The following is a 12,678-nucleotide window of genomic DNA, read 5'->3' as shown; positions in this document are numbered from 1 at the left end:
GCACACTTGTTCATGCATACATGATATGTGTGTAGTGCATACCTTCATGCCAGTATGTAAACCGGCTTATCCCTCTTTAGCAAGGAATAAAAACAAGCTCACTAAGAATCTGGGCTTATTGAACCTAGAGGAAGAGGAGGAGATCTTTCATTTGGCTTTCTCCATAGTGTGAGGTGCAGGGGGACAGGGGACAGGCTCCTCACATTGCCTGTGCTCTTGCAAATAATACCTTGCAAATATATTTGTCCGTTTTGGAGAAGCAAGCTTTTGGGGAGGGCAGGGAGTGTAGGAGAGGCCCCGCCTGCCTCTTTGCCTGCACTTGGGCGGACTGCCTCCCCCACCCCGCCCGTAATCCATCTTGGCTTAAATGATGCGAAATTGCATTTGGAGCAGGGGGCTGCGTGGGAGAGAAGAGGCGATGAGGGAAGAGCGAAAGCCAAGGGCAGCCATGTGTGAGCGGCGAGGATAATGGAAAGTTCAGGGACAGGGAGGTCTGGTGCACATCCAATGGTGGAGACGGGAGGTCAAATCCTGCAAGGGGAAGCAGAAGGAAAGGCTTGTGCTGATGCTCCCCAGACAGGGCAAGCTTGCTGCTGATGGGCCAGGAAGCAGCTAACCCTTTGGCTCTGTGTGTCAGCTGCTCAAGGAGGGGGAGTTGTGCCACCTGGGCATGGTGGTGGGGGGGCTTGGGCTTTCTGCCAGCCAGCCATGGCTGAGCTCCAGAACTGCTTTTCCCCATGCTGGGGCTCATCCAGCGAGGGAAGCCCAGCGACCTGGCCTGGGCAGGTGTGAGGATTCTGGTCTTCCTCTCTTATGGGGGGTTCTCATTTGTATAATTTCACCCAAGCACACCCCACACACTTCAACGCTTGGGCTTCCTTTTGGATGGGAAAGCACAGCATGGCCAGTAGCAACCTGCAGGACAATATAGCAATCACAAGAGGAGAAAAGGAGAGGGAGAGTGGGAAAGGGGCTTTGCTTTGCATTTGGTGCACAGGATTCCAAGAGGCCTTGAGGCATGTGCAGAGCACCTTCCCACATTTGAACATGGCAGGGTAGGTGTGGTAGCTTCCTAGCAGGAGGCATTGGGCACAAGCAGACCTGTCCTCACCCCCACCGCCCAACACAACTCAAAACGCTCTTGGCTTGGATAGGAGACCAGGCCACCGATCCCAGCAACCAGCCACACACCTCCCCTGGCTGGGTCCAGCTTGTACAGTGGTACCTCAGGTTACAGACGCTTCAGGTTACATACGCTTCAGGTTACAGACTCCGCCAACCCAGAAATATTACCTCAGGTTAAGAACTTTGCTTCAGGATGAGAACAGAAATTGCGCGGCGGCAGCGGGAGGCCCCATTAGCTAAAGTGGTGCTTCAGGTTAAGAACGGACCTCCAGAACGAATTAAGTTCTTAACCCGAGGTACCACTGTATTTCTAGGGGCAAATGCCCCCCCCCAAGTGAGAAGAGAACTCCCCAGCAAATGCAGATTGGTTTTTTTGGATGGTGGGTTGGAGGGGGGAAGGTTGGTGGCAGCAGCGGCAGCCTCAGTGGAAAGGAGAACTTTGCTGCTGCCTCTGCCACAGCACAGAGTCCCATCTTGCTCCCTCTACACACACACGCCCCCCGGCCGGAAGCGGCACAGCTGCCTCTGTTGCCCTCCCACCCGCTGTGCTGCCGGATGGAGGGATCCTCTTGGCAGTCTTCTGCTTCCTGCTCCGGCTTCCCAGCCAGTTTCTCTCCGCTGATGCTGGGGGAGGGGCAGCGCTGAGTCCCCCCCTGCTTTGTTTTCTCTCTGATGAGCCTGTGTGAACCATTGGGCGGGAGCCCCTCTGCATCTGCTTCCCTGTGCCTCTTCCTTGGCTGTGGGAGGAACAGAATAATGACCCCGGGAGCTGTTTCTGCAGAGAGAGGAGGAAGATTTCAGGGGGTGTGGTGTGAGAAATAAAAGGATCTGAATAATAAGAGCATTGAAAGCAGCGAACCTTGTCCTCCCTGCTCTTAAGAGAAAGAGCGAGACAGCTCTTTTCCCTGACCTTCCCTCACTGACTTCCACTTTCCATGTACAGTGGTACCTCAGGTTACAGACGCTTCAGGTTACAGACTCCGCTAACCCAGAAATAGTACCTCGGTTTAAGAACTTTGCTTCAGGATGAGAACAGAAATCGTGCGGCGGCAGCAGGAGGCCCCATTAGCTAAAGTGGTGCCTCAGGTTAAGAACAGTTTCAGGTTAAGAACAGACCTCCAGAACGAATTAAGTTCTTAACCCGAGGTACCACTGTAGATCTCTTTCTGACCTCCCCACCTGGACCCAGGAGGGGGCTGTACCATGTGCCGGCTGCGAGTGTGACTGTAGCTCACTCCCAAATCTGCTATTGTGGAAGCTTTTTTCTGCTTTATCCTCCAGCTTCTCCCAAAGGGAGAGATTTCTAAACAGGGTTGGCACTGACAATGAGCGAGTGGCTGCGATGCGTGGATCTTTTGGAGGCTGAGTTTTTGGGGGGGCAGAGACGGGCCCACCTACCGCACCCTGTGATCCAGTAGTCCCACTTGGGGATGGGTACAAGGAGCAGCAGTGGCGTAGCATGGGGGGGTGCAGGGGGGGCCGGCCGCACCAGGCGCAACATCTGGGGGTTAGGGGGCGCAAATCCACGGGTTAGGGGGCGCAAATCCACGGGTTAGGGGGTGCAAATCCACGGGTTAGGGGGTGCAAATCCACGGGTTAGGGGTCGCAAATTACTTGCCTTGCCCCGGGTGCTGACAACCCACGCTACGCCACTGAGGAGCAGGCATACAGCCACTGGAGAGACCTCCTGTAGCAGCATTTAATAGAATTATCTGCTGCTGCAGCAGCAGCTGCTGTTGCTGGGGACAATTTCCATCATGGGGCAGGTGGGAGTTGAGTGCCTTAAGCAAAAGAGGGGTCGGGCAGTGTGTGTTTCCAGCTGCCTCGGAGCCCTGGACTGGAAGGTTGCTTCCGCCTCACATAAGGAGCCCCAAAGGAGTTCAAGATGCTCTGGTTCGTCTTCCAAGGAAAGGGCTGCCCTAGGAGCCAGAGGGCAAGAACTCAGGGCCTGGGAACCGGCAGGCAGTTACTAGCTCCCCCTTCCTGAGTCCTGAGTTGTGCTGGATGGGCCCAGAGAACAGCCGGGAGTTTGGAAAAGGGGGTATAGGAGTGGGGAGTCTGTTAAAGTGGGCAAATGTTGGGGAGGCAAGGCATTCACGGTTTGAGCATGGCACTTCTAGAGGGAACAGCAGCTGCCCATTTGGAGAAACAGACTTGGCTACAGTATGAGGAGGAGGAAGAGGAAGTAAAGTAGTTAAAAGAGACAGAAAAGAATAGAGTTTCAGTGGTGGCTGGAGGTGGGGAGACAGAAGGAAGTTTGATAGCTGTTATAATTCCTAGGGTTGCCACATAATTGAAGTTTTTGAACTATTTTTAAGGAAATTCGCCAAAGAAATCAACACTTCTGACATGGGTTGCTATATGTCCAGGTTTTCCTGGACATTTTCTACCAATTTTCAGAAATTCCACCCAGATGCTATTTTCAGTGGACGAATCCCATATACATTTGGGAAATCCCAGTTGTATGACAGCCCCCTATTTGCATACTGAGTATGTTAATGGGAAAAAAGTGGGAGGCCAATTGGAAAAGTTTAGGGAGACGATATGGAGTGAAATAACATTCTTCCTGTAATCAGGTTGTGGTAGCCCCACGAGTGGTCATTTGGCATGGGGAAAGGTGGAAGAAGTGGAGAACTGGGAGGGCTGGGCTGTTAAAAGGATGTGGGAGTATAAATTCCTTGCCTCTAGCTCTCCAAAATAGTGGGTGCTGCTCCCAGGATGTCTTCACAAGCTAAAGAGTCTCTAGAACAGGAATCCTTAAAATCCTGCCCATCATGACTCAAGGTCATCGGACCCCATGACTGCCACCAACTTTAATCATGGTCCCACCATGATCGCCTCGCTTCGAGGTCAGGTGCTCGGACCTTAAAATGTGAATCCCTTGAGAGACAGGCAAGGGTTATTTTAATGTCCGAGATAATGGGGAAAGTGTCCAGGTCAGTTTCTTAGTGAGCCCAATGTTTCTTAAGGTAGGACTTTCTTGTCCTATGGGACAGGAGAACTCCTAGGATCCATATCTTTGAGTCCTGCTGCTCTTGCTCCCTCTCTATTCAGGCCCAGAGGTACCAAGGACTCATGGCCACTTGAGTCATATGCCCAGACAGTCAGTGTGGGAGCCCTTGGCAGCCATCTGCTGGGATGATACGGGCTCTTTTATTCAAAAACATTCATCTCTGGGGGCTGTGGGGACCCTTGATGTGACAGCTCAGAAGAAGTTGACACTATTTTGCAAAGGCTTGCAGTTTGGCCTCAAGAGAATTACCTGCAGCTCTGTCTTCACTGGGGTAAAATGCTCTTCTCCCAAATTCTGCCCAGACTGGCGTCAGTCATCAGTGCTGTCTTCTGGGTGATGGCTTTGGCAAGGCTTGGCACTCACTTGGTGTCATCTATCCTTCCTGATGGGCATTTTTATTTTGGATGGGGATGAGAAAGGCCTTGCATTCTGTTCCCCCCCACCCCAAGGTCCATTGACTTGTAGAGAAACCCGGGTTTCTGGAGCCCTTATCCAAGTTGTCAGGTCACTTAAAGATTTGCTTCCTGTTCGTGGAACAAAGGCAGTGTGTCAGCTCTGTTGCTTCATTATTTGCTGTTGCCAAATTTGACAGAAACGGTCAGTCGCCGTTGCTCAACTGATGTCTGTGTCTGGCAGTTCCTTCTCTTTCTTTGCATATTCTGCCCAAAAGATGCTTTGTGTGTTGCACGTTTCATCTCTGCTTTGGAACAAGAGTGTCCTCGTTTCTCTCTCTTCTTGTTGTGACTTTCTGTTGTGGTTGCAAATGACTTGCTTGAAGCTGCCCCTGTGGCCTTGGTCCCTCGTGCAGCTGAAGGTGGTTCAGGTGAAGTGGTCCCAGCTTCCCAGCCACTGAGGCCAATTCCAGTGACAAATTCTGTGGTGGGGTGGTAGACTGATGCAGTGGCGTAGCGTGGGTTGTCAGCACCCGGGGCAAGGCAAGTAATTTGTGCCCCCTAACCCGTGGATTTGTGCCCTCTAACCCTAACCCCCAGATGTTGCAGCTGGCCCCCCCTGCATCCCCACGCTATGCCACTGGACTGATGATACCTGTGGACTAGCCCACGAAAGGGCCCAACCACCAAGCAAACTAGCTTCTCTCTCTCATGCTATTTAAAATGGCTTGTTGAGTCTTTTTGCTGAAGAGCAAAAAAAAGGGGGGCATGTGATCACCCCCACCAGCATTTAACAAGTTGATGATCTCAGGAGTGGGAAGAGACCCCTCTGCATTTCAAGCTCTCTCTCTCTTTCTCTGCCTCAGGAACTCCCTGAATTCCTCTTGCACACAAAGTGGGTATTTCTGCAAATCACGAGGTGGAGTTTACTTCATGCACAGAGAAGCTGTGCGGGTGCATGGTGCTCTTGCTATGGGGGTATTTGCACAAAATTCCTTACAATAAAAGGGGGGCTGCTGAAAGTCCTTGCACAGAAGGGGGTTTCACTCCTCAGAACAGATACAGGAGCCCATTAGCACAGGCCCTAAACCTACCTTCCTTCCTCCCTTACTTCCCCCTGTTTACTGGGGAGGTTTGTTAACAGGCGTCTTGGTTGATAGATAGCCCAGTGTGCTCAGCTGGGAGGCAATTTGCCCAGTCAAGTCAGACTCTCAGTGACAGACTGTGCCAGGGATGAGCTCATCTGGCTTGGATGCTGCTCTCACTTGGGGAGGTTTCAACTATAGGGTGGGGAGGGGAAGCATCACTGTGCTGCAGCAATTTGGGGCTTGTGTGTGCGTGCGTGCGCTGAATGCTCATTTCAAGATGGGAGAGGGGCAGAATTTTATGGGCTTTGTGTTTCAGAACATCCCTTACAGGATCCAGAAGTGCTCGCAGAGACGTGATGCAATTGCTCCCCCAGCAACCTCCACTTGACCCTGGCTGGTTTTCAAATGTCAATGGGTGGCTTTGCCAGACTTGATGGCTCACCTTCCTTCTCCAGCTGACAGGGCTGGCAGGAGTTCAGTTTCTGTCACCCTGTTCCATCCAACCACTGCTCAGGTCGCACTTTGGAATGAATGAAAATTGGGGAAGCAGCAGGTTCCCCAGAGCAGCATAAGGGATCCCAGGCAGAAAGAAACCTTTTGGATTGCGCTGATGAGGTTTCATATTGCTGTCTCCCACCCACCCACCAAGACCCCTTCTGTGGGAAGGAGCAGCCACCCACCCTCCTCCCCCTGTTTTCAAAAGTTAGAGTGGAGATGCAGTTGAGCTATTGGCCTGAATCTGTGTGGGGCTGCTCCCCATTGCTGCCTGTGCCTGGGGTTCTGCCAACCAGGGACCTTTCACTTTCAGAGGGGCCTGATCAAATCTCCTCTTGCAAGGGGAGCTGCCAAGGAGTGAGGGAGCAGAAGTTGGTCCAGGGCCATGGGGACATCGATGTGACCCACCTGGCTGAGCAATGTGGATGAATGGGAGGGAAAACTCACCCTTCCCTCCTTGACCCACACAGCCCTACAAGTCCATTCGACCCATCAGGTGCCTCAGCAAACAGTTGGCGTGTGAGGAAGTGAGTCAAATGACCTCTGCTCCTTCTCCCACTTCAGGGGTGCTCTTACACCAGGGGTAGGCAACCTAAGGCCCGGGGGCCGAATGCGGCCCAATCGCTTTCTCAATTCGGCCCGTGGACGGTCCGGGAATCAGAGTGTTTTTACATGAGTAGAATGTGTGCTTTTATTTAAAATGCACCTCTGGGTTATTTGTGGGGCATAGGAATTCTTTCATTACCCCCCCCCCCAAAAAAAATATAGTCCGGGCCACCACATGCTCTGAGGGACAGTGAACCAGCCCATGGCTGAAAAGGGTTGCTGACCCCTACACTCATGCGCAGAATGCAGCCTTCTCATTGGGGGCATCTGGGTGGCCCCTGAAGACAGGCCTTTGGCCTGATCCAGCTGGCACCTCTTACCTACTTACTGGTGTCCGTCCAGACTTATGGAGCTTCTTGGGTCCCAACCCTAAAATCCTCAAATATTGGGGTATTGGCATTGTAGTGCAGCCTTCCTGAATGTTTGGGTGTAGGCTCTGGATATGATTGCAGGGCTGTGGCTGCTGGCATTGCCCAGTTGCTGATGTTTGCCTGGTTGGCACAGACACTCCAAGGTGCCTGCCCACCTGACTGGCTTTGCTCCTTTGCAGGACCTGGGCATGGAGTCAACTTCGTTGGATGACGTCCTGTATCGCTACGCCAGCTTCAGGAACCTGGTTGATCCAATTACCCATGACCTGATTATCAGCCTGGCCAGGTACATCCACTGCCCCAAACCGGTGAGTGCTTGGTGGGGTTTGCTTTGGGCTGTTGAAAGGAAGAGTGAGAAGCTGGGGGTGGGGGGCTATAGCTGCTGCTTCCTCCTTCTCAAGAGGAGTCATATTGTGGGTGTGTTCATAAGCTCTGGACTTTGATATTCCAAAGTCTAGCCATGTTGGCTGGGGTGGGGTGGGAGGGAGGGTTACATGCCCAGCCCAGAGTCAGGCATTGCTGGCCCCTCTCCTTCTCTTGCAGTCATTCCTACATTTTGTTACCATTTAAAAGAGTGAAACATGCAGAAGAGGCGGCCTGTTTGGGGCTGAGGAACTGACACCCAACTACACCCTTCCCCATCTCTCAAAGTCCAAGTCTCCTCTGCAGCAGAGTGCGGCATGTTAACATGATTGGCAGAAGCCGACAATTTTCTGCCATGATAAACTTCATTAGTGGTATTGCACTAAGCTTTGCTCAGAGTAGCCCTACTGAAACCAAGGAGCATGACTAAATGAGGTCCATTCATTTCCGTGAACTTGGCCCAATGTCCCCTATGCACTCCTCAAGGTGACGACGCACCTGCCTCCCGGCTGCCCCCTCCTCCTTGTCTCGCCTTCCTCTCCCTCCAGGCAGCCTTTGCTTATCGCTCCCTATAATGGGATTAGATTTCTCCTGGGAGATTTTCACAGACAAGTCTTCAACTGACGATGGCAGTCTCTTGAGATTTCTGGGTTACTCTCTGCAGCTGCATCTGATGGGGGGGGGAGATGCTTTTTTGCTCTTCTGATGTGGGGGAGGGAAGTTCGGAAGAGTCTACGACTTTCTTCTCCTTGGCTTTGCTCTTCCTACTTGCTCAGGGCTGGTATCATTCTTGGCTTGGCTCCTCTCCTGGGGGAGACATGCCTCCATTTCTTGCCATAAGCCACAGCCTTCCACACCTCCCTTTGTTACTGTAGCCACCCAGCGCTGACCGACATACATCCAACACCCATGCTAATACCATTTCCAGGTTTCCCCCCAAAAGGTTTTGGCCCTGACCATTGATCAGCCTTCCCCAGCCTTGGCCTCCAGCTTCCACCATCCCTGACCATTGGCCATGCTGGCTGGGGAAGATGGGAGGTCCAGGATGGGGAAAGCTGCTGCAGATGGACTGGAATTTCCAAGGGTTGATCCCTCTGACTCCAGCCTCTAAAGGTTGTGGGTCAACCAGCCGCTGCCCTTGGGAGCCAACCTTGCAGGGTTGGTTGTGTGTTCCAGGGCAAGTTCCCTGCCAGTGAGACATCTTTCTACACAGGCACCCACAGCCTTCCAGATAAGCTGATGCAGTCTACATGACCCTTAACCCCCCCCCAACAATAATGTTTTCAGGGTTTAAACCAAGCCAATGCTTCCTATCCAAGCAGGGATCCTGGACTAGCAATCCCATTCCTGGAAAGTGGTGCTGCTCCAGAAAGAGGCGATGGGCCAGCTCTGAGCGACTGGTGCTGCAATGTTTTATTGATGCTTTGCGAGAGTAATTGCCGTTTGAGTTCAGTTCATTTAATAATGTAATTGAGGGATGTAAGTTACTAAACAGGTAGGAAGTGTATTGATTCTTTCCCCCCTCAGGCAAATCTTGTTTTTCTACAGGTGAGGAACTGCGATGAGAATCTTCCCTTTAATTGAGAGTGGGGGGTGGGCTGGGATATGCAGAGTGAAGGCTCAGGATATTTTTCTTCTCCCCCATCCAAAAAACCCCCCTGCTGTGCAGCAAGTGGGTCGAACAGACTTAATGTGGGTGAGATGAACGACTTAATCAAGGAGATGGGCGGCAGCAGAGGAAGAAAGACTTGCAGGGGGAACAGGCGTACATGCAGAGGGCGTGTTGTTTGGAAAGCAGGGGCACATTGGTGGCTGCAGCCAAATGATGCAGCTTTGACCGCTAATAAACCCTCATTTCCTTGAAACAGGCTCCTCCCTCACTGTCGTCATTAAAACATGCTTGTTGACAACTGAATAAACAACAAATAGAATCCCTTAAAGTTAACAGTATTTTTGTTTTTTATAAAATGGCGTATGATGCGTTGTTTACTCCAGCTGCATTTGGATAGTCGCTAGGAGCGAAAAGGAACACTCTGTTTTTCATTTCAGCATTTGGGCTCCTGTGTGAATGCAGTTGCCCTGAGCAAGGCTGCTTAACCTGCAGGCTGAGTTAGTGAGGTTTCAGAGGTCTCTGGGGCAAGGTTTACAGAAGAGAGGCTTGCTGGAGTTAGGCATTTTATTTTAAAGGAATGGATTCATGGAGCTGGGTGTGGGTGTATCTTTGTGTGCAAAGAGGGGGCCATCTTAGGTGGCACCTACTTCCCCCCCCTACCTGGGGTTTGGGGATGGACCTGGTGGCCGTGGGGGTGGGGGGCAGGTGGAGCAACCATGTTTCTGAATGTTATTCATTTGGCATTTTTTTCCTTTCTAAACAAGGCGCCTCTCTGTTATGATGGCTAAAGCAAGCCTGGAAATGTGTGAGCAAGAAAAAGGAAGTCTCAGTCCCTGGGTTCCCATTGCCATTGTAAATTCTTCCAGTTGCTCTTTCCTTCTCTTTTGTTGCACAGAATGACACTCATGTTTTTACTGGGGCTGTGGCCAATGCAGCTCCAGCAATTCTTAGAACACCACCCCTTCTGCTGGTACTTCTCCTGCGACCCTCTGTTTGGTCTCCAGGACAGCAAATCCAGAAACCTGCTTGCTATACACCCTCTCCGTCTGCTCCTGCGTACGTACACACACACACACACACACACACACACACACACACACACCCTGCATCATCTCTCAGCTCTGCATTGCCAGTTAGCACTTCTCTGGCTTAGCGCCTCTCCTTCGGCCTCCTTGGCTGCGAGATGTTCGTGCCGGTACTTTTGCTGTGGGACGTGATGGCGGCCCGGCGTCTTCTGGTGACAAACTGGGCCAGCACATCCTCTGTGTCTCCAAAAGGATGTTGCAGGGAAGGGAACATGGAGTCTCTCCCCACAGGTTCTCCGAGTCGGATTGCAGCCGGTTGCCAAGCCCAGAATTAGTCTGGAGCAGATTGTTACTTCCCCTGACGGGAGTCTTTGGCATTCTGGTCTTCTCTGGGAAGGTGTTTGGCCTCTGGGAAGGCCTGGGAGCGTCACCGCTGTGAAGTCACAAGGGCGCAGAGTGACACAACTGAGCAAAGGTGCTTTCGCCTTATGCTGGAGGACTTTGAATAAAAGGTTTGTTCTCCTGGTAGAACAAAAACCCGCTTTCAGTTAGCAGTCCGCTGTCTTTGCTTTTGCTGCACAAATATATTTCTCTCTCTCTCTCTCTTTGCCTGTCTACAAAGACTCACAGTCTTCCCAAATGTCACCATCCAGCCTGTGTCCACCCACGGAGCAGGGCTGCTGCACATGGCCTTGTTTTTGCACATGGTGACATGGCCTCTGGGCGGTTGGCTAACTGATAGGACCAGTTAGATCGCCACTTCAAGGAATGCCCTGCCCGTCCCATGCCAAGGCCTCCCAAAGCTCTCCTTCCTTCCTCCAACCCCTCCGAAGCAGGAGGAATGATCCATAGTGCGCTGCTACCTGCCCTCCGTGGTCCATATCTTGCTTTGTAAAATAGGTCGCCATGAATATTTCACGCGGCTTGATAAAGAATTCATGCAGTAATTCAGCAGGGGGCTGGCTTGGATGGAGCAATTAGTTGCTTTCCTGTTGTGGGAAGGGGTGGGGGGGCACAGGGCACCTGGCTGAGTCACCAGTCCCTGCTAGGAACTCCACCCCCACCCAACCCTGCCTGCTGACCTGAGAATCCTTCCCTGAGAATCCAAGTTTTGCTTCTGCGCAGAGTCCCATATATGCAACACGAACCCCAACCAGCAAAGGGAGCTCTCGTCTTTCTCAACCTGTGAGAATAGGGAATCCCAGAGACCAGCAAACTCTGCGGCAGGGGATGCAGAACAGGGGTGGCAGTTTGCCTTTTCTGCCCCCAAGAACGGCAGCCAGCCAGATCAGACCAGCTGTCTTTAGTTCTGGCACCCACAGAGGAAGGTGCTCAGTTGGGGGTGGGGGGAGGCGGGCAGCGGCAGAGACCTGGATCATACTCATGCATGACTGACACTATGTCTTAATTCTCTCGGAGCAAGATGGGGACAGGGAAGTGGCTTTTTGTTTTGTTTAAAGAAAAAGAAAGATGCAGTGTTTCAAAATAGTCATAAATATAGTTTGCAAAATATTAAAGGCACTTAGTTTAAAAGATATATATTACAGAATTATGCAATAAGCAACGAAAAGGTCAGGATGGGGAGGGGATCGGTATCAATTAGGAGCTTATTTGTACATTTCTTAACAGTAACATGAGCATATAGTGAGAGGGAATGTTGTGGCCTATATTTTCTTAAAGCAACCATAGACTTCTGAATGCTGGCTGCAGGTTCAAATTGTGCAAACCATCCTTTACATGCTTAATAAAAGCATGCCATATTGCAGAGAATTCATTAGTTTTATTTTGCCCTCTTGCTATTTTTAATTTGCAGGTAAGTTTTTCCAACAGTGCCATCTCACCCACTTTGTTGTACTATTCTAAGAGGGCAGCCCCATTTAAGTCTTTCCAGTGCCTGGCAAGAATAGACCTGGTGGCCAATAATAAATGCAATACCATCTCTCTGCAGTGTGTAGGGACATTTCCAGTTTCAAATAGATTTAGGAGTGCTATCTGCAGGGAGGCAACGATCTCACGGTCAACAATTTTACCTATTTCTTGAAAAAGCGAGTTCTAGAAGAGCTATACTTTGGCACAGGACAACCACACATGTATATACAGTGGTACCTTGGGTTACATACGCTTCAGGTTACATACGCTTCAGGTTACATATGTTTCAGGTTACAGATTCTGCTAACCCAGAAATAGTACCTCGGGTTAAGAACTTTGCTTCAGGATGAAAACAGAAATCGTGCTCTGGCGGCGCGTCAGCAGCGGGAGGCCCCATTAGCTAAAGTGGTGCTTCAGGTTAAGAACAGTTTCAGGTTAAGAACGGACCTTCAGAATGAATTAAGTACTTAACCCAAGGTACCACTGTATGTGTAGCAGTTTCTTGGCAACCACTCCAGCATCTCGGCAAGGAAGAGGGAGCTGCATAAGCCAGTCTGCAAGTGGTTAAAGACCACCTATGGATTATTTCCAATGTTAGCTCTTTGTTTCTTGCTGGGATGTGTGTTGTTTGTGGGAGAGGACGGATTGTTGCCGTTGGTTTCTCACATCTTTATTTTAGATTTTGTTGCGATTTACAAACGCCTCAGGTTACAAACACT

General features: G+C 51.1%; 1 protein-coding gene across 1 annotated transcript in view; it reads left to right on the top strand.

The window, feature by feature from the left end:
• LRRC75A (leucine rich repeat containing 75A) overlaps nucleotides 1-12,678 on the top strand; it is a 30,173-nt gene that overhangs the window by 5,439 nt on the left and 12,056 nt on the right. The window contains exon 2 of the mRNA XM_081889961.1: nucleotides 7,270-7,398. Within this exon, the coding sequence (XP_081746087.1) occupies nucleotides 7,270-7,398 (129 nt within the window). The remainder of the gene's footprint in view (nucleotides 1-7,269; nucleotides 7,399-12,678) is intronic.

This window comes from Podarcis melisellensis (assembly GCF_964234715.1).
Source record: "Podarcis melisellensis genome assembly, chromosome: 15".
Classification (NCBI taxonomy): domain Eukaryota; kingdom Metazoa; phylum Chordata; class Lepidosauria; order Squamata; family Lacertidae; genus Podarcis; species Podarcis melisellensis.
The sequence above is the reverse complement of the archived record's forward strand: the minus strand, read 5'-3'. Positions and strand labels throughout refer to the sequence as shown.